The 23,580-nt window shown below is 43.6% G+C and overlaps 1 protein-coding gene across 1 annotated transcript in view; it reads right to left on the reverse strand.

The window, feature by feature from the left end:
• Positions 1 to 23,352, reverse strand: part of LOC311228395 (neuroglobin-like) — a gene marked incomplete at both ends in the record, with an annotated part of 64,823 nt that extends 41,471 nt beyond the window's left edge. The window contains 2 exons of the mRNA XM_084314302.1: positions 10,029 to 10,136; positions 23,174 to 23,352. Of these exons, the coding sequence (XP_084170428.1) occupies positions 10,029 to 10,136; positions 23,174 to 23,352 (287 nt within the window). The remainder of the gene's footprint in view (positions 1 to 10,028; positions 10,137 to 23,173) is intronic.
• Positions 23,353 to 23,580: the final 228 nt, after the last annotated feature.

Below are 23,580 nucleotides of genomic sequence, written 5' to 3' on the forward strand. Positions count from 1 at the left end.
TTAACCCTTTCACTACCACACTTAGTTAACCGTCTGTAGTGTGGTAGTGGAAGGCTAACCTTCTGTAGTTGTGGTAGTGAAAGGTGAACCTTCTGTAGTGTGGTAGTGAAAGGGTTAAGGGAGCTATTGTAGACATTAACGACATCGGGAGATTGTATTATACGGCAGGGTTGAAACTTTGGGGTGAATTTGTATTCGTATTGTCATCTAATTTTTGGAGAAATTATAGAACAATTGAGTTTTTGTTCTGATCTAGTCAGCATATACCTTTTGCTTTTTCTAAAGATACTGGATGGACAGTAACCTATTGATTGTAAAATAACTTGTTATTTATTAACAGTAATGATTATATGAACTTGATCGATGGACAAGTGATTTTGTTTGCAGATGATTCTGTTGGAAGAGAATTTAACACTGTGCTTGGAAAAGTTGTTCAGGATTTTTGGAAAAAAGAGTTATTGCAATAAGTGGTTAGGGCCTGATAAGCATATTGCTTCTTCCTATTCCTTTTCGGACAAAATACTGTTTTGTTTATTATTTTATCTTACTTAATTTATTTTATTTTCACAGCTAATTATCTTTGTATCTTTTTTTTTTACATTGTTATTTCTGGTTTATATTTATTGTCAAAATAAACTATTCATTCATTCATTCATTCATTGTGCTTTGGAGCCTTCCAGTGTACAATCACACATGTGATAGATATACTGTAGATTTTAATTTACATTTTAATTTGAGAAGTGAATGGTAGAATTCTGAATTTCTGGAAACCATTACAAAAACAATTACACCTGGAAGTTTGATTTGGTTAGGAATAACTTTGATTTGGTTAGGGGTACCTTTGATTTGATTCGGTTAGGGACAACTTTCAAAATCAACTTTCACTCTCCATACATTTATGACTATGTAGGCTACTAGTAGACTATACGTATCACTCTTGATACATTTATGACTATGTACTAGTAGACTATACGTATCACTCTTGATACATTTATGACTATGTACTAGTTACTAGTACATAGTCATAAATGTATCAAGAGTGATATAGTCTACTAGTACATAGTCATAAATGTATCAAGAGTGATACGTATAGTCTACTAGTAACTAGTAGACTATACGTATCACTCTTGATACATTTATGACTATGTACTAGTAGACTATATCACTCTTGATACATTTATGACTGTACTAGTAGACTATACGTATCACTCTTGATACATTAACACCATGAACATCATCATTCGTGTGGCATAGTTCAGCTCCAACTCCATAGTGAAGTTTGCGGATGACACGGTGGTGGTGGGGCTGATCTCTGACAACGACGAGAAGGCCTACCGGGAGGAGGTTGATGCACTGGAACGCTGGTGTCAGGACAACAGCCTGCTCCTGAACATTGGTAAAACCAAGGAGCTGATCGTGGATTTTAGGAGAACACAGCAGGGGGGACACACACCACTGAGAATAAACGGGGCTACCGTGGACAGGGTGAGCAGCTTCAAGTACCTGGGGGTCCACATCTCAGAAGACCTGACATGGACAACACACATAGACTCAGTCGTAAAGAAGGCGAAGCAGCGCCTCTACCACCTGAGACAGTTAAGGAAGTTCAGAGTATCGGGGAAGATACTCCAGTCCTTCTACTCAGGAGCTGTAGAGAGCATCTTGACTGGAAACATCACTGCCTGGTATGGAAACAGCAAGGCACAGGACAAGAAGGCCCTACAGAGAGTGGTGTGCTCGGCTGAGCGTACTACGGGTATTGCACTACCACCCCTGCAGGTCTTATATAACAAGAGGTGCAAATCCAGAGCCTGCAGAATAATGAAAGACCCTCACCACCCCAACAACAGCCCGTTCAAGCTGCTGTGGTCAGGCAAACTCCTGCGAACACCAGCAACTAGGACAGAGAGACTCCGGCTCAGCTTCTTCCCCCAGGCCATCAGAGTCTTGAACACTGAACTCTCCACACACAAGCACACATGAGCACACACACAACACACACACTGTACACGCTCACACACTAACAGTCACTTTAGCATGAACACACACACACACATGCTGCACACACTCACACTCAACGGTCACTTTACACAATGAAAAGGTCACTTAAAAAAAATAAAATAAAGAGAACGGGAGTGGTTCTTGTATACCGTAGTAAATAGATGGATATAGCAAGTTAGCATAAGGACACATAGTATAACTGTAGATTGTATAGTATAGCATTGTATAGTAGTGTACATAAGACCCAGTGCCTCATCCGTAGCTAACACTGTATTGCACTATCGCAGGACCTTAGCATGTCTTACCATGCTTTTTGTACACTTTATGTACATTATACCTGTTACAAAGGGTCAGATTAAACCGAATATATATATTTATTGCCTGAGATCCCATGTATAATATCTGTATATCGTTTGATATCCCCTGTATATTCCTTGTACAATATGCACTGAATATCCCTTTAACCTAGTAGTTACTGGACAGACCATAATATTCGTTCCCCTATTGGAAGCGATCCCCTGGCGCCAGGTACCGAGTAAAGCCTTACCCCCTCGAGCTGACTTGAAAGCTACCGCCAGGACTTGCCCAAACATGCCCGCTTTCGCCCACGGCTACGAGACCGAGAGGCGACAGAAATGAGATAGGCACTATTTGTCCACCGTGGATATAAATATGGCGCAAGAATACAGAACCCCCCTTGCAGTTCCCTTTCAGTTCGCCTTCAGTTCAGTCTGGTTCAGTTACCAAGTAAAGCCTTACCCACTACGCAACGTGCGGTACAGCAGGGCTCGCATTGCCCTAAGATAGAGCCTCGTGTTATCCTAATACGTCTGTTTGTCGTATCGTTCTCTATTCATTAGTAAACCTTCATTACGAGTCAAAGACCACGTGGAGTGAGTAATTGTGCGTCGACATAGAGCACTTATTGCCCGTGCTAATAGTATAGTAATGTCAAGTTCAGCCGTGCATTACCGCACCGGAGGATTTACACCGGAGCAGCAGCACCACGGGGGATTTACACCCCGCCCGCAGTGCCACTTCTCCGGCAAGGATTATTATTCTTCGCCACGCTGCTGGAAGCAGAGAACCGCCTACCCCACTGCTGTGGGATCCACGTGCCCGTGGAGACCATCACTCAAGCCCGCTTCTGTTGTACCAGAGGCTCCACGGCTCTCACCTACACGGCAGCGCATCCTGGGATCAGGCTGCTTCTCCCCGCTGCTCCAGGGGTGACATCGCCCCCGTGAACCATTGACTTGCCTAGAGCTTTGCCTCCCTCTGCTGGCTTACAACCGGTAGTACACCCTTTCCCAGGGTACCTAGATCCAATTACTTAATATTCACCATTTGATTTGCCTGCACATTCTATTTGCCTTATAAGCGCAATCTAAGCAAAGTATATTATGTAACAATATTCCCTTTGATGTAATAAATATTCTAACCGAGTATTTGTGTGGAAAACCGTGTTATTGTTGGAGTGTTCTAATCTAATAATACTTATGTACAGTATTGGTCAGGAGTACATAGACGGTAGTGATTAATGATATCAGTACTTGATTAATACAGTCAGGGAATTGTACCCCTCAGTTACAATTGGTCCTTCGATAGCCGAGATAATAATTAGCGTAATATTAATATAATATTAATATTGACATGGCCGATGACGAACACTCCACAAACGGTTCTCCTAAGCTAGATCGCCCGCAGCGCAGACGACAGCCACCTCCCTACCTAGAGGCATACTCTGTCAGTCCAATACCTAGTTTTAAAGGGAAGTTAAACGCGGAAAAAGTAGAAAGTAAAATTATGTCCGACCCTAACAACCAGGTTACCCCGACCACAGAGGCCCTAGTGGGTGCTAATGTAACTGACCAAGCTCACGGTGGGGACCAGGAGGGAACTGACACGACTTTACCCCCAGACAATACCGAAGAAATAGTCCCCCATCAGCCCCGGGAGGAAGACAACCCTAAAGAGACACGCACCCAGGAGACGGATCTCCTCGGTACGCAACAGGAGAATGGATCTCCAACCAGTACTGCCGGGAGCCGATCGCCCCGAATGGCGTCTTCCCCCAGCGAGGCGGACAAGATGCTGGCGCAAGCACTCATCGCCACCCTGGCAGCCTCCACCGAACGCGATCGACTTCAAGCGCAACAGACGTGCGAGCGCGAACATTACGCAGGTGAGCGAGAGCGCTTCCAGGCGCAACAAAGGAGCGAAGACGACCGCATAAGGCTGGAGACCAGACGCCTCCAGACAGAAGAGAACATCGAGCGAAGCCGCGCCGACGTCGCAAATGCACAGCTCCACGCCGCCCATGCCAGCGCCAATGCCCAGCGCGACGTCGCCAACGCACAGCGCGACGCTGCCCAGGCCAGCGCCAATGCGCAGCGCGACATCGCCAACGCCCAGCGCGAAGCCGCGCGCGACGCAGCCCATGCCCGGCGCGAGGCAGAGCGCGACCGGCTGCAGGCGGAGCTGATGGACAAACTGGTTGCCATGGCGACACCCCCTCACTCCGCACGGAGCTCTCAGAGGTCGTCAAGACACGGGTCTAGGACACATTCCCCCACCCGACGAAGCGACCCGGGACCCCGCCTACAGGAGGATCCTGTCCACGTCTCCGAACCCCCTCCCCAGCCGGTCCATACGAGACCCAGCAACCGGGTAACGGAACCGGACCACGCCGAGAGACTGAGCAGACGACTCCAGGTCCTAGCAGAGGAAGAGGAGGAGGAAGAGGAGGGGTGTCAAGCCGACCAGCAGCAACGTGCTCTGGCCCAGGAGGCCCAGTACAGCCCCGACCCGCAGCCACGTACTCAGGACCAGGAGGTCCAGTACAGCCCAGAAGTCAGCCCCGAGGCCCTGCGCTACAAACCCCCGACTCAACTCACGGGTGAGTTTGACGCACCGCCAGCCCCGAGGAACAGCACCTGGGTACCCGACCTTCGGTACCCACCAAGTACCAGCCCAAGACGACACGCAAGAGGAGACTCGCCTAGGAGGCCTCTCCCCCAACGCTCACCGATGTATCAGTCACCCACAGCGTCATACATTGCCACACCGACGATTCCAGACTTCATCCATGAGAATCGAGCACAGTACACGGAGCTCCGGATGTGCTTAGAGACAATGATGGTGGATGTCGCTGATGAACGCCACAAGTATGCAATATTACTGAAGCACCTGAAAGTACCGCGAGCGCACAATATAGCGCTGGCCTACGCCTCCTCTTCGACACCATACACAGCGGCCCTTGCAGCGCTGGACCAGAGATATGGACGTATATGGGATTACGTGATAGAAGAGATAAGGCATATTGACCGCCTACCCCCAGCCACAGACAACCGCTCACTAGACGACCTGTCAATCAAAGTGCAGTCCCTGGTGGGGATGCTGGGAGCGCAACGGGAGAAGGGCAGGCATGAGCTATACGCCAACTCTAACGTTGAGAGGATTTTGGAGAAGCTGCCACCCGCAAGACAGGAGCGCTTTCGGCGGCAGAGGGACTACCGCGACCCCGACGGCCCCGAGCCATCCCTCCTTGATCTGGCCGACTTCCTGGCGAGAGAGGTCAGCAGCTTACGACTGGACACCTTCGGGCGGAGCACGCCAAGCTCCAGAGAGGGACCCAGGAGAATAAATGATGGAAGAAGATCGGTGACTGTCATGCACCAATCAGAGTCAGTACCGCAGCACTCCAACCACAACACCCCCTCGACGAAAGAGGACCAGTGGAAGATCGAGTGCCAGTACTGTGAGGGAGAACATCGGCTCCATCAGTGCGAAGACTTCAAGAAGCTGACCACGGATGATGTGAGCCAGTGGGTCAAGGACCACCGCCGCTGCTTCCGCTGCGCGCGCAGCCACCTAGCAGCTGAGTGCCACCTGAAGAAAAAGTGCAGCAGGTGCGGTGGCACCCACCTGGAGGTCCTGCACGACATCAACAAGCGTCACCCAGGACAACCGAGTGGGCCCGTCGCGGTCATGTACCACGCCGAGGCGGTGGCACCAGAACCAAAGTTCCACCAGACCGCTCCCTTCTGTCCCGACTGCCACGGCAGACACTGGCGGACAAGGTGCGACTCGTACCATATAGAGTCTACGTCACCACCCGAGACAGGAGTGCTCCACATAGACCCCCAGCATAGCGGGACCCCCCGTGTGCTCCTCAAAGTGGTCAGGGTGCTCCTGAGCCACGGGGACAAGGTCATGGACACTTACGCCATCCTTGATGATGGGTCAGAGAAGACCCTTCTGCTCGCGTCCGCTGCGGCCCAGCTGGGACTGCGGGGGAGCGAGAACCAAATGACGATTCGGACAATAAGAAGAGATTTAAAGACGATAAAGGGCGAGAATGTCTCCTTCACTATCGCAGCAAGCGGGCAGCCAGAGCGACGGTATAGGATTACAAATGCTTTCACCAGCCAAGAAATAGGACTATCACAGTACACCTACCCCATCCCACAGCTGATGGATAAGTGCGTGCACCTGCGTCAACTACCTATCCCGCTCATAGACGGCGCAACCCCGACCCTGCTGATAGGCTCCGACCATGCAGACCTCATCGTCCCGATAGACCGGGTCCATACCGGAACCCGAGGCTGTCCTGCAGCAGTCGAGACCCGCCTAGGATGGACATTGCAAGGCCCCCTCGCTAAATCTCTCAACCGAACAGCAGCCACTAGCTGCCTCCACTCCAGAGCGACAGAAGAAGACACCGGCCTCTCCCCCATACAGCAGAGGCTATTGACATTAAGCGAGAGGCCCGTGAGCGAACCGTGGGTACCAGAGGGAGTTCGGAACTCCACCCCCCTCAGCTGCGCTTCAGACGTAGCTGACCTCGAACCCAGCACCCCAAGCGACTCCTTGACGGGGCGGCCGGGACCGGCCCCTCCTCACACGGGGTACAGAGCGAACAAGAGAAACAGACGGAGGAGGAGAAAGCACAGCCAAGCACAGATCAAAGCAGTCTCAGGCCCGCTTCCTCCTAAGCCCCCCTTCATCCCGTCCAGTCGTCATGACCATAGACCAGTCACTACCCCGAGTTGCGTGGCCGGCCGGCCGCATAAGCAAAGTGACCACTGGTGCCGACGGAAAGGTCAGAGTGGCAGAAGTGCTCGGCCAAGGGCGGATCTACAACCGACCCGTGGCGAGGCTGATCGAGTCGCCAAGGCTCCCCGACTCGCCTAATGACGACCATGACCCCTGACTTTGTGAACTGCCCGACCCCTCACAGACATTGAGTAGTGGACAGTGCGGTTAATCTGTCCCTGCTTAGCTAATTAGGTGGGACTAATTAGGGGGCGGCTGTTACAAAGGGTCAGATTAAACCGAATATATATATTTATTGCCTGAGATCCCATGTATAATATCTGTATATCGTTTGATATCCCCTGTATATTCCTTGTACAATATGCACTGAATATCCCTTTAACCTAGTAGTTACTGGACAGACCATAATATTTGTTCCCCTATTGGAAGCGATCCCCTGGCGCCAGGTACCGAGTAAAGCCTTACCCCCTCGAGCTGACTTGAAAGCTACCGCCAGGACTTGCCCAAACATGCCCGCTTTCGCCCACGGCTACGAGACCGAGAGGCGACAGAAATGAGATAGGCACTATTTGTCCACCGTGGATATAAATATGGCGCAAGAATACAGAACCCCCCTTGCAGTTCCCTTTCAGTTCGCCTTCAGTTCAGTCTGGTTCAGTTACCAAGTAAAGCCTTACCCACTACGCAACGTGCGGTACAGCAGGGCTCGCATTGCCCTAAGATAGAGCCTCGTGTTATCCTAATACGTCTGTTTGTCGTATCGTTCTCTATTCATTAGTAAACCTTCATTACGAGTCAAAGACCACGTGGAGTGAGTAATTGTGCGTCGACATAGAGCACTTATTGCCCGTGCTAATAGTATAGTAACGTCAAGTTCAGCCGTGCATTACCGCACCGGAGGATTTACACCGGAGCAGCAGCACCACGGGGGATTTACACCCCGCCCGCAGTGCCACTTCTCCGGCAAGGATTATTATTCTTCGCCACGCTGCTGGAAGCAGAGAACCGCCTACCCCACTGCTGTGGGATCCACGTGCCCGTGGAGACCATCACTCAAGCCCGCTTCTGTTGTACCAGAGGCTCCACGGCTCTCACCTACACGGCAGCGCATCCTGGGATCAGGCTGCTTCTCCCCGCTGCTCCAGGGGTGACATCGCCCCCGTGAACCATTGACTTGCCTAGAGCTTTGCCTCCCTCTGCTGGCTTACAACCGGTAGTACACCCTTTCCCAGGGTACCTAGATCCAATTACTTAATATTCACCATTTGATTTGCCTGCACATTCTATTTGCCTTATAAGCGCAATCTAAGCAAAGTATATTATGTAACAATATTCCCTTTGATGTAATAAATATTCTAACCGAGTATTTGTGTGGAAAACCGTGTTATTGTTGGAGTGTTCTAATCTAATAATACTTATGTACAGTATTGGTCAGGAGTACATAGACGGTAGTGATTAATGATATCAGTACTTGATTAATACAGTCAGGGAATTGTACCCCTCAGTTACAATACCTGTTATGTCTTATTCTTATTACTTGTATTATTGCACGAATGTCTTATTCTCATCCCTATTCTTATTACTTGTATTATTGCACAATCGCTGCAGGCATGACCCCCCGCATTTCACTGTATGCTTGTATGCCGTGACAAATAAAACTCTTGACTTGACTTGACTTGACTTGACATACAGCATAACTGTGGAGGGAAGTAGATGAATAGAAGAAGGAAGAAGAAGAAGAAGAAGAAGAAGAAGAAGAAGAAGAAGAAGAAGAAGAAGAAGAAGAAGAAGAAGAAGAAGAAGAAGAAGAAGAAGAAGAAGAAGAAGAAGAAGAAGACACTGATGAGGAGACAAAACACTGTGGGAGTTTTGAATAGAGAAATTCATAGCTAAATATGGAAACTACTTAACAATTACATGTTTTTCATGTTGAGTACAATTATAATCTACTGCATTTCGAGGTGAAATGTGAGTTTTAAAGGTGTTTAAAATCAATAACAATCTCTACAGTAAGTGTTTGCCATGGTAACTAAGGACTCTGTGGCAGAAAACACTGGATGGCAGCATATATGTAGAAGGGAGTCAGGTGTTGTTAGTCTTGTTAGTTGCCGTTATCAAGCTGGAGGCGGAGTGAGCAGACGTCTCTTGAGAGACACGTTGTCATTACTTGGTTGTCAGTGTACAAGGCAAGTGAGAATCCTGCCCAAACGCATTCACAGTCCATGCAGGGTGGGGGGTCAGACCTCCAACACCATCACCCTGAGCCCCCTGCTGTACTCATTCTACACACACGATTGTGTGGCCAAGTTCAGCTCCAACTCCATAGTGAAGTTTGCAGACGACACGGTGGTGGTGGGGCTGATCTCGGACAACGACGAGAAGGCCTACCGGGAGGAGGTTGAGGTACTGGAACGTAGCTAACACTGTATTGCACTATCGCAGGACCTTAGCATGTCTTACCATGCTTTTTGTAAACTTTATGTACATTATACCTGTTATGTCTTATTCTTATTACTTGTATTATTGCACGAATGTCTTATTCTCATTCCTATTCTTATTACTTGTATTATTGCACAATCGCTGCAGGCAGGACCCCCCGCATTTCACTGTATGCTTGTATGACGTGACAAATAAAACTCTTGACTTGACTTGACTTGACTTGACATACAGCATAACTGTGGAGGGAAGTAGATGAATAGAAGAAGAAGAAGAAGAAGAAGAAGAAGAAGAAGAAGAAGAAGAAGAAGAAGAAGAAGAAGAAGAAGAAGAAGAAGAAGAAGAAGAAGAAGAAGAAGAAGAAGAAGAAGAAGAAGAAGAAGAAGAAGAAGAAGAAGAAGAAGAAGAAGAAGAAGAAGAAGAAGAAGAAGAAGAAGAAGAAGAAGAAGAAGAAGAAGAAGAAGAAGAAGAAGAAGAAGAAGAAGAAGAAGAAGAAGAAGTCGCCTGTGTGCGCTTGTGTGTTGACCACTGACCGTAGGCCGTGGGCCCTCAGTTCCTTGCTGGCGTGCAGCGTCTCCAGGTCCTCCACATCTCGGAATAAGAAGAAGGCGTCTTTGCACTCAGGATGAGTCTCAAACAACCTGTTGCCAGGACAACACTCATAAGATCTCTGGGTGGGGGATTAATAACTACATACCTAAACATAGTGCTGCCGTACGTCACTTACCCACCCTGTCTGCACTTGCACCCACCCTGTCTGCACTTGCACCCACCCACTCACACACAAACTTAACACTTAACACTTAACACGTTAAACACAATGGAAAGGACACTTTAATGGAATGAGAAAATAAATGTCACTTTAAGGAAATAACTGTTGTGGTTCTTGTATAGTATAGTTTAGAAATAGCTAGTATAGCATAAGGATATAGAGTAAAAACTGTATATTGTATAGTAGTGTACATAGGACCCAGTTTCGTAGCTAACAGTGTATTGCATTTATCTCAGGACTTTAACATGTCTATTTTATCATGTCTATTTTATTATCTTCTACTTATTTGATTTACTATTGTATTATTGCACAATCAAAGTGGGCATGGCCACCCACATTTCACTGTATGCCCTGGTATGTACTGTATGTGACAAATAAACGTCTTGAATCTTGAAAATCTTGTACAGAAATGAAACATCCTTGACGAGCTCCCTGAGGCCATTTTCTGACATTTCGTTGATGCGTCGCTCGACACTTCAAGCTGACATAGGGATATATTTTATCCTTGATTTGATTGTCTCTTTGTTTGGCAAGCCTTCAAACAAAACATCTGAGCTACAGAGAAAAGCCTCCTTGATATACTCGACTTACAAAAAAGAACCTGTGGGAGGATTTCAACAAGATAAATGCGACAACAGTGCAAAATATTTCACTATAATATTTCAAAGCAAAATAAAAAATAAAATAAAAAAAGTATATATATATATATATATTTTTTTTTTTTTTTTTTAATGCTGCCCCCTGTGCCAATGAAAATGCCCCTGCGTGCCTAGGGTTGCCTACCCCTGATATAGAGCATCCCACCAATGGAACTCAATACCTCAAACAATTAGAGTGTCCACATCATATCACTCATTCAAGTGCAGGGTTAAGGAATGGCTCATTGAAAACAAGAATTGTCAACACTGAGGTGCCTGTGTGTGTGTGTGTGTGTGTGTGTGTGTGTGTGTGTGTGTGTGTGTGTGTGTGTGTGTGTGTGTGTGTGTGTGTGTGTGTGTGTGTGTGTGTGTGTGTGTGTGTGTGTGTGTGTGTGTGTGTGTGTGTGTGTGTGTGTGTGTGTGTGTGTGTGTGTGTGTGTGTGTGTGTGTGTGTGTGTGTGTGTGTGTGTGTGTGTGTGTGTGTGTGTGTGTGTGTGTGTGTGTGTGTGTGTGTGTGGTGTGTGTGGATATGGTGCGTTTGTCTATGTCTGGGTCTTCTAATATGTCATGATGTGCTCTGTCCTTGTGTCCATGACTGTATTGTGCCCTGTATCCCTATTGTATGTTCTATGTGCTTTTGTTGTGTGTTTATTCTAATGTTATTTATCTTGATTTTATTCTGTTTTTATTGCTAACCCTTTTTCACACAGGATTTTAGCCTGTACCTTCTGGCAGGGGGACTGCCAATGGAAATTAGCCTTTTGGCTAAAATTGGGTGCATTTACATTATGTAAAATGTTTTATTAATGTACGCTGTCCCCCTTGATCAAATAAAGTAAACGTAACCACAGTTTGAGCCTGACTGTTAGAAATCATGAGATGTTAGAAATCACTGTGGAGAACTATATCATTATTTCTCTATTCCTAATATCAAGCCAGCTACGTTTCATTGAATATCAAGCATCACCAAACCACGTTTTTGATAGAAATGCCACGGTTTTCTCAATTGTGACTTTTCCAAGATGAAGTTATCTGATGTAAATGGTGCATTTATATAGCGCTTTTATCAAAAGCGCTTTACAATTTTGTTCCTCACATTCACCCATTCACTCACACATTGCAAGGTGCCAACTGCCAACCTGCTCATCAGGAGCAATTACGATGCCCAGGAGGAGCAGGAATCGAACCGGGAACCTTCGGATTACCAGACGACGCTGTACCTCCTGAGCCACTGTCATGTCAACATGGCAGCATACACTGTAAACTACATTGCTTTTAACATATTTGTAATCTTTAGAATACACTTTTTCTAGTGGGTGCAATTCTCAACATCCAGATATAGAGGTATTTGATTCAGTCTGTTTCAGGCCTCCCTGGTTATCCCTTGGTTTTAACTACAACCTTCCAACTAGGAATTTCTGACGTTGCAATTGAACGCGGCGTGAGCTCCTTTGAAGACATTGCATCTCAAAAAGGTGATGTATGATTATCTTGACCAGTCACAATGAAGCGCAGGTGTGCAGCAGGGGAATCAGGGCTCCCAGGGGGAGTCAACTGGCCCCTCGGTTATAGGGGCCACACGGTTTGAATTCCAATGGTTAACCCTTTCACTGCCACACTACAGAAGGTTAACCCTTTCACTTACCACACCACAGACGGCAGTGAAAGGGTTAACCCTTTGGTAGTGTGGTAGTGAAAGGGTTAAGGCTACGATTAAATTATCAAACGAGTCTTGATGCATCACAATTTCTGATTCAATACATTGTGATTTTTATGATTTTACACCAGTTCACTGCATAATACCTGTTGTCACACTTCATTGTTAAAGTTTATTGTTTATTGTAAGTGGTATTTTTTTTTTTTTATCCACTTTTTCTCCCATTTTTCTATTTTTCACCCATCCCAATTTCGTATCATCCAATTCAACCCTCCCCTGTCACGAACGCTGTTTCTTGCCTCCCACAAGCCGGCTGCAATGTGGACTAAGTCATACATAGCACAAGTCCCCTCCGGTACTTGAGGTAACAGCAGTCGCATCTTTTCACCTGCGCAGCTCGATCTCTCAGTGGCGAGGAGTAACGCGTGGGAGGCTCACGCTGCCCCCGACACTTCCTGATTCTACTGTGCAGGCGCACCAACCGACCTGTAGGAGTCGCTGTCCACAACGCCCGATCCCCACCCTTCAGTTTCCCTCCCCGTAATACGGCCAATGTGTATTACTGTGGACGACCAGCTAAACTGAAAGCAATGTGGAGCGCTGGGATCGAACAGGCGATCCCAGCGTCTCCGCATTTGTGGCGAGCGCCTTGCCCACTACGCCATGTAGCCGCCCTGTAAGTGGTATTTTTGTGTTACAATAATGTGTTAAGTAGCTCTATTCTAACAGCCATCACTGATATAGAGTGTTTGGTCAGTAACATGGGTCTCCCAGTCCCTCCAGTCTGCAGTAAACACAAAATAAATGTTCTGGTATCCCGTTCCCATACTTTATCAGGACATTCACTTCTCAAAATCTATCTCTCCCTTGATATTTTTACTTATTTAAAAAAATATCTTGCCTTGCCAATTTGCTGGCAAATTATTTGACTTGTTTCAAAGTCACATTTGCTTAAAACTAGTGTATTTCTTATTTTTGTCATACCAATTTTGCAGTCTCCAATCCCTGATTGGATAAAGTGGGAACGGGATACCAGGACATTTATTTTCTATTTACTGCAGAGCGGAGGGACTGGGAGACCCATGTTACTGACCAAACACGCTGTATCTGTGATGTCTGTTGGAATGTAGAGCTATTATTTTAACATGTAGACCACTTATTAAAATACCACAGGTGAAGGGGGTCATGGGGCCAAAGGGGCAGTTGATTACCTTTGACCTTTAACTGACAGTCATGGCAACAGGACAGTCATCAGACAAAGGTCATGTCAGATAATGTACCTCATCCAGGTCCCCATGACTGCTGCCCCTCTATGCCTACTCCCTTTTTAAACTCTGCGCGAGCTAGACTCAAGATGTGAAGAATACATCAAAATGCATGCTTGTCAACACTGTACTAGCACTCCTACAATATATAAACATAAATATGGATAATTATAGATGATGTGTTTCATAAAATATATATATTTTTATATAACATAATATTAAGAGGACAAATAAATATACAGTATGCCTATATATATTTATTTTATGTATAATATAGTTAAAATATATATTTTATGAAATACATCATCTATAATAATATATATATATTTTTTTTATTATTATTATTGTAGGTTATACAATTGCAGGGGAAAGCTAATTTCTTAATTAAACGGAGTCAGCACAGCTCATCATTATTGACCGATCACAAGCTTTCTTCAAGGGTGTGAGAAAAAAAAGGTTACACAGAGGAAAGGGCTGTACAGAGAGCAGTGATATCATCAGGCTCATTAGCTCATCATCAAATCAATCATCACTGCAGCATACATCAAGTTATACAGCCATTGTGGTTGGATGAAATGGTGGAAATGGAATTCCTTAAAGCTTGAGATTCTGCCCTCTGTTGCAGAGTTTAAAACCTTGATCTCCAACCTTTGTCAATCAAGTTTTACATGTGTTAATTGATTGTTAATCCTTACTTGTCTTATTGTTATGATTTTATATGCTGTGTGATTTGATATGCCTTTTTTGCTTAACTCTGTATGTACACTCGACGTGACTGTAAATGAGGGAAACCTCAGGTGCCCTACGAGTTTAAATAAAGGTTTGAAATGAAATGAAAAATATATATTTAGACTCTTGTATGGAACGTAGTTACAGCTCACTTCAAAGAGCTCCGCTGACTTTGCCAAGCATTATATTTAAGAGTCTAGAATCACCATTTTCAACATTACCAGTGGAAGCCTCCTGTGCAAATACATGCGATGTGGCTGCTTGTTCAGGGTTATTGGGTGCTTGGATGAGCACTGCCTGATCTGGCACCACACAGCATGTTACGTCAACCTACCGACAGAATAGGCTGACAGAGAGACCACGGCGCACCTGCTTTGCTCATCCCTCATTACAGAGCGCCCCCGCTGTGACACATTGTGAGGCCTGGCGGCATTGTTATCCTTACTTGTCTAATTGTTGTGATTTTATATGCTGTGTGATTTAAAAAAAAATATATCTCGCAGCATATTTTAAGTTTTTATTTCTTATATTAAAATATATTTAGTTTTTAAGAATTTGTAAAGGATAGGCAAAAATAAGCATGTCTTTTTTTCGGTCGTTGATTTTGGATTTTGTGTGTGATCTTGCCTTGAATATGTACATTTGTGATTTTTCTTTCTTTTTTCTTTTCCTTTTGTAAGTCCACACGGGTGTGTTTGATTTGTCTGTAAACAAGACCAAAAAATAAACGTCATTCATTCATTCATTTTATATGTATTTCTTTCCTTTGCTTATTTCTGTATGTACACTCGATGGGACTGTAAATGAGGGAAACCTCAGTTGCCTTTCGAGTTTAAATAAAGGTTTGAAATTAAATTAAATATACTCTAGTAGTAGTAGTAGTAGTGTATACTCTACTTACTACATACTGCACAATTGTACAGCTCTGTCCTATATTTTATTCTATTGTACTTTTATTTGAATTGAGTTTATATATTCCATTTAGTTTTATTCTAACTTAATTATCTGTTAATGTTGCCCCAAATTATGACTGCTTTACAACTGCCCTACACTGTAATCATAGTAATCATAATAATCTTAACTACCCACCTCATAATATTAGTCTACCCATATACCCTGTATGATAGCATGTACAGCAGTGCTGTATATACAGCACATTTCTATTTATATTATTTATTTACTGTATATATATATCCATATGTGTCTGAATATACCTGCATATAACCCCTCCATATAATTACATAACTTACATACATAACAATATAACTTATTTTCATTGTACTGTACTTGTGCTGTATAAGGACAATACATTTTAATGTAATCTAATTTAATTATATTGTTTATTTATTTATTTATTTTCTCAACTTTTTTATATCCAGATCCAATTGTGTTGCCTATATTTATGTCTTTCTACTATTACCCTGCCCATACCTGTACCTCCCCTCCCCCCTCCCCCATGCTGCTATGATGGGGATCAATAAAACAATATTAAAGTGTTGATTCAACTTTGTGGTTTGATTATCTCTTCTTCTGTGGTGGTTCTATTGGTTATCCTTTGTCCTCCCAGTGGCGGGGCTGCAGAAGGTGTCGAGGCTTCATTGATCAACTCATGGTGGGGGGGGGGGGGGGGGGGGTGATTGGTCTTCGGCGGCACACTAGTGGGACGTTGATTGATCTTAAAGGAACACGCCAACATTATGGGAAATGCGTTTAACATCTTCTCCAGAGTCAGACAAGATAGATACCATTTCCTCTCTGTGTCGTTCAGTAGAAAGCTATCCGGATGCAAGCTAGCCTAGCTTAGCACAAATTAATGGGAGCGGATACGAACCACTAGCCTGAGAGAGGTGTTTTTGGCCAACGGCTAGGCTAGTGGTCCGTATCCACTTCCATTCATTTGTGCTAAGCTAGGCTAGCTTACTACTGAACACACAGAGGAAATTGGTATCTATCTTCTTGTCTGACTCTGGAGAAGACGGTAAGCAAATTTCCCATAATGTTGGTTCCTTTAAGTTTACGGTGACAATGAAGTATATGAAGAGGTATGTCATGGTACGGTATTCCTCAGAGAAAGATGCATCTGTGCTAATATTGCAAGTAGATGTCTGAAGTTGCACCATACTCAATGGCACATCATAAAATGTTCCCACGCCCAAAGAAGGTTTAAATTCTAGTATTGCTAACGGGTCTGAGACAGAATTGAAGCCTTGTGTAAGTGTTTAACGGCCCAACAAAGTCAGTGTCCTATTCATTGTCTACGGAGCAGCTCCAGATTTTGCATCTGGGTGACACCGATTATTGGAGGGTTCTCTTTCTAGCTTCAGGAGAGCGGTGCAAATTCACAAATATTGACTGGACGGTCCCGGGAGACAGGAATCTATCATGTGTGAATTCTTCGGTGACAATGAATCCTCTTTAAGGAAGTGTAAGAATCAGTTCTAATCTCCATTACTACATCCTATTTGTGTCTTTTTAATCTTTTTGCCTTTTCATGCTTTCTCCCTACTGTCAGTCTGGGGAGGGTCTAGAGTCTAGACGACCCTAATGTCGGTCTGGGGAGGGTGTAGATGACCACATGCTGCTCTACCGTCGGTCTGGGGAGGGTGTAGACTACCCTACCATCGGTCTGGGGAGGGTGTGTAGACCCTACTCTACCGTCGGCCATCTCGTCGACCGACCAGTAGGACCCTCCCTGACTCATACCCCCACGGCTTCCCACCCGCTAACACCGCTAATTGTGTTCCTGAACCCTGTGGTCTCTGTGGGTCTCTACTGGCGAGTGCTTGGACCTCTCCACTACCCAGCCGCACCCCTCCATATGTGTGTCTTTACCCACTGAACTGAACACACTGAACATGGCCACTCAAGAATGCCATTGTGTTTCCTCCATCTTCTTCCACGTTTCGTCACCGTCCTCTCTCTAGTCTCTAGTCCGCCTGTTCATTCTCATGTTGCTGTGCACGACCCTTCTTCTTGTCCACAGAGGTGTTGACCTACTTTCTTCCATACGTCACTCAGTGTTTGCGGTGATGTCGCTATAATCATTATTCATGACAACTGGTTGACAACCAGTGCCTCTCATTACTACACTGGGAATTATTTAACAGGAGTGCATTGTGGGAAAATAGCTCCTTCGCCAGTTAATCTGATAAGTCATCTGGTATAATGACTGATATGTGGGGTCACTTTACTCTCACAATAACAGCTCTCTATATGCAAGGTACTTCACCAAGACAAAGCATAGCGGTATATACAGCTGTGATACGAAGAGAGCAAAGCATAGCGCTACATATACAGCTGTGATACGAAGAGAGCAAAGCATAGCGCTACATATACAGCTGTGATACGAAGAGAGCAAAGCATAGCGCTACATATACAGCTGTGATACGAAGAGAGCAAAGCATAGCGCTACATATACAGCTGTGATACGAAGAGAGCAAAGCATAGCGCTACATATACAGCTGTGATACGAAGAGAGCAAAGCATAGCGCTACATATACAGCTGTGATACGAAGAGAGCAAAGCATAGCGCTACATATACAGCTGTGATACGAAGAGAGCAAAGCATAGCGCTACATATACAGCTGTGAAAAAAAACTGGTTAAACTGCATCTCAAATGAATCCTCAGCTTCCTAGCTCTCTGGAGGTGTAGACCACTGTGGAGTTAACTGGTAGCTAAGCCCCCCCCCCCTCAAGAACCCTGGTCCCCAACTCCCCCACAACCACAAGAAAAGGTCTCGGGTCTCCGGGGGTGAAACATGGTTGAGGTAAGACACCATCTTCAGCCGTGATCACTCTGTAGCAGTGAGGTACTTTTGCATGCTGACTCATGACTTGGACGTTAAAGGACCACGCCAACATTTTGGGAAATTAGCTTACCGTCTTCTCCAGAGAGAGACAAGAAGATAGATACCAGTTTCCTCTCTGTGTGTTCAGAAAGCCGTTAGCCTAGCTTAGCACAATGAATGGGAAGCGGACAGTGCCGGTTAGCCTAGGCATTGTCCAACTAACACCTCTCCCGATGGCTAACCGGCACTGTCCGGTTCCATTCATTGTGCTAAGCTAGGCTAACGTGCAGCCAGATAGCTTTATGCTTTAGTTGGCGTGTTCCTTTAAGCATTTGGCGTTAAGCATGATGAGAGCTTTCTCAAATGAAAGGTGCAGGAGAGAAGAGTGGAACAAGCTGCCTGAGGGAAATCTAAAGCTCCTGCTGCCCTGGACTATTTCTAGAGACATCTAAAGAAATAGCTGTCGGACAAAGAAACCAGGCGGTAGCTCGACCGGGCGGTCACTATATAAGATAAGATCAAATATTATTTTATTGATGCCCTTGGGGAAATGTAGGCATCATAGCAGCATGGGGGAGGTGGAGGGAGGTACAGGTAATAGTAGAAAAACATAAATATAGGCAATACCATTATTGTAAAGATAAAAATAAGCATATAATTAACTCTGAATATAAGAATATGAGCAAGTAAACAGTGTAATCAAAGGTGCAGATGAGGGTCTGTATGTCCTATCAGTTATATTATAAGTTACAATAAATATGGCCAATAAACACTTAGAATCTGGATATATACTATGAGTAAGTAGAGTATACAGTATACACAGGTGCAGTATACATAAGGTACCCTAACTGGCATGATATACGTCATATGTTATACGTTGTAGTCCATGCAGTAATCATGTGTAATGCTAGTTTGTTTATAACTGTAAGTAATGTTTAATTTATGCTGCTGACCACATTTGTTGTATTTGTAACAATTTCCTGCCTGTCTGATCTTGGGACCACAAGGGAAATGACTGTAAATGTGCTCTCCTGATGGTTTTTAATGTGATATCCCTATGGGGTACGTTGTATTTTAATTGTGTCTAATAAATGTAATCAATCAATCAATCAAATAGAAAACATCAAGAGATTGATCATTGAGCCATGCTATGTGCATTTGCCCACCTTGTCGTTGACAATACTATTACCGCTACACTATCTATAAGACTATTACCGTTATACTGTAGCTATAAGACTATTACCACTATACTGTAGCTATAAGACTATTACTGCTATACTGTAGCCATAAGACTAATACCGCTATACTGTAGCTATAAGACTATTACCACTATACTGTAGCTATAAGACTATTACCGTTATACTGTAGCTATAAGACTATTATCACTATACTGTAGCTATAAGACTATTACTGCTATACTGTAGCTATAAGACTATTACTGCTATACTGTAGCTATAAGACTATTCCCGCTATACTGTAGCTATAAGACTATTACTGCTGTACTGTAGCTATAAGACTATTACTGCTATACTGTAGCTATAAGACTATTACTGCTATACTGTAGCTATAAGACTATTACTGCTGTACTGTAGCTATAAGACTATTACTGCTATACTGTAGCTATAAGACTATTCCCGCTATACTGTAGCTATAAGACTATTACTGCTGTACTGTAGCTATAAGACTATTACTGCTGTACTGTAGCTATAAGACTATTCCCGCTATACTGTAGCTATAAGACTATTCCCGCTATACTGTAGCTATAAGACTATTACTGCTATACTATAAGACTATTACTGCTATACTGTAGCTGTAAGACTATTACCGCTATACTGTAGCTATAAGACTATTACTGCTGTACTGTAGCTATAAGACTATTCCCGCTATACTGTAGCTATAAGACTATCACTGCTGTACTGTAGCCATAAGACTATTACTGCTGTACTGTAGCCATAAGACTATTACTGCTGTACTGTAGCTAGCCTATAAGACTATTACTGCTATAATGTAGCTATAAGACTATTACCACTATATTGTAAGACTATTTCCGCTATACTGTAGCTATAAGACTATTTCCGCTATACTGTAGCTATAAGACTATTACCACTATACTGTAGCTATAAGACTATTACCACTATAATAGCTATAAGACTATTACCACTATATTGTAGCTATAAGACTATTACCACTATACTATACTGTAGCTATAAGACTATTACTGTTACTCAAAGGGTGTATTATGTTGGTCACACAGGAATAAATATTTAGCATAATAACCGGTGTCACCTTAAGTATTTGCATATAGCATATGGAAATGACAACATGGGCCCTGTCTGATTAATTAGAGGGACATTGTCTAAACTTGCATTACATAATCGTGGGTTCCTCTGACCCTTTTTCTTGGTCTATATGTCATAATTTGTCAAGTAATTTGTCAAGTATATTATTATATACTTATTGTTTATGTGTCTTGTTGTAAGCCCATATGGGCTGGGCATACACCTGTATGTAAGACACGGAAATAAAAAAAAAACATCAAATCAAATCAAATCAAATCAAATCTGGAGCCATGCTGATGTAACCTCTCAGGGGACACTGCTCTACTGGAGCGGCCCCAACCAGGTCCCACAGAACCCTCATTCGTTAGGAAGAGCCAAACTGATCCGACCGAGACACAGAAGTCCAAACAAGTCATATGATGAATAGCCTGAAAATAGCACACAGGTATTGTGGCTGCCGCTCTCTCTCCTCCTAATGGTGCTTCATGCCTACGAGTCATGACCCACAATCCAACAGGGACGTGCAACAGGGACGTAACATCAAGTCCTATACCTGATAAAAGAAAATGTCCTATACCTGATACAATTTTTTTTTATTTGCCTGAAAAGGAAATTATTTCACTTTTGACATGAGGTAACGGGGAAGCCCCGCCATAATTAACTTGTAGATAATAATTCTGTAAAATTTGATATTTTCCTAAACTTTTCAAATATAATTAAAAAAAATTATGTCACTTTGTGAGTTTAGAGTTATCAGCTTTCAAAGATAGGAAATGCAGTGCGATGACAACATCAAATTGCAATGCCTGAGATGTTTTAAAGTAAGTGTTATGGTCTGTCATGTTTTAGTACATAGACATTTGGAATTATAAACAACAACAACAACAACAACAACAACAACAACAACAACAACAACAACAACAACAACAACAACAACAACAACATGCAGCTGACAAAATCTTGGCACATTATTCTTTAAAGAAATATATATATATATAGCAAAACTATAGCCTAACCCAGGGGTGGGCAACCTTTTTGAGCATGAGATCTACTTCGCCCATTTAAGATAAGATAAGATGATCCTTTATTAATCCCCTTGGGTAAATTCGGGTGTCAAAGCAGCATGGGGGGGGGGGGGGGTGATACAGAGCTTCACAGTCCTATACAGTCCAATATCTATATACACTATAGATACAATATAAAATATAAATACAAATACAATATAATATAAAAAAGTTAGTGCAATGATATGAGTCCAGTGAGTCTCTAGTACAAAATACAAGATAGTCGGTCCAGTGATATGAGTCTCTAGTTCTTTTCCAAGGCTGGAGAGATCTACCATTGCCAGCCAAGCAGACAGAGTGAACGTCACCACATGCAGGGTTGGTTGAGTCTTATAGGCTGGCTAGTAAATAGTTCCATATTTTAATAATATTAATAATTTGTGTAAATTCTATATCTGGTCATATCATATTTCAGACTTGAGCCTATTGAATTGTAACCTAAATACAATATGCTGAAAGGTGCTGTAAGTGGTATTTGTTTAGTTAAAATAAGGGTTAAATAGCTCTACATTCTGACAGCCATCACTGATATAGCGTGTTTGGTCAGTAACATGGGTCTCCGCTCTGCAGTAAACACAAAATAAATGTTCTGGTATCCCTTCACACTCCAATCAGGACACATAACCCTTGATATGACTTATTTCAAGAAACCTTACCAAGTCAAATTTGCTTACTGCTTTACTTGTTTCAAGCACTATTTGCTGATAACTATAGTTGTATTTCTTATTTTGGTCAGACCATTTTTGAAGTGTGGAGTTCTCTCTCCTGGTTGGATAAGGTGGGAACGGGATAAGGATACCAGAAAATATATTTTGTGTTTATTGCAGAGCGAAGGGACTGGGAGACCCATGTTACTGACCAAACACTCTATATATCAGTGATGGCTGTCAGACGATGGCTGTAAAGCTATCATTTTAACATATACAGTAGATCACTTATTTTAACAAAAAAAATACCACTTACAGCACATTTAATAATATATAGAGCCTTATGAGATCTTATCAATTCCTGGTCAAATGTTGTGAATGCTTGTTTGGAATCAATGTCCTTCCAACCTCATCCAATGCTGAGTGTAGCCTATTTTTCCTAATCAATATGCAAGAACACATGAAGCCTATATGCTATATATGAGCGTATAGTGAATTGTGTGTGCTATTGTTACAAAGAATGGCAAGTACAATGGCTGATGGTAACATTGAATTGATGCATGATGATACAGTAATTGCCAATTGGTCTGTGCACTTTTGAGGTTGATGGTAAGTGCATTGCCCCAGATCTCAAGTTCTCAACCCACCTATTTTTTTCCAACTCTTACAAGCAGCAATACACATGTAAACACATATTCGTAGGTTTTACAGACTTGCATTATTTGTATTAACATGTTTATATAGTATTTATTTTAATATGGTGGATGAATGTCATATAGGCGACCGTGCAATTACGCACCATTGATTAACTATCAAATAAACGCGCGCCAATACTCACTTCATAAAAATGATAATTCCAACTTTCGCGATGTCTTCTTGGATGGATTTCCACGTCTCCTTGATGATCTCTCTGTGCCCCTCACTCAGATGCACATCATTCACGATGACAGGCGCCTCATCCTTCACGTTTCTCACTTGTTTTGGCACCAAACCTAAACCTGATATTGCGCAGCCCATGTCCGGCGGCAGGGGATGATGATCACTATAGTCTACTGCTCTAAAGCCAAGCTACTACATTCATGTCGGTAAAAAAAAAAATAATAATAATAACTTAACCAAACCAAACGACCACCCGCCTGAAGCTTTTATTTGGAGAAGGTATCTCTGCAGCCAGAGCGTCGCACAGTGTGAACAGTGTGTCTGAGGTGTGATAGGCTTCTTCCTGCAGGATCGACTCGCATCTCC

This window comes from Notolepis coatsorum (assembly GCF_963971535.1).
Source record: "Notolepis coatsorum genome assembly, chromosome: 5".
Lineage (NCBI taxonomy): Eukaryota > Metazoa > Chordata > Actinopteri > Aulopiformes > Paralepididae > Notolepis > Notolepis coatsorum.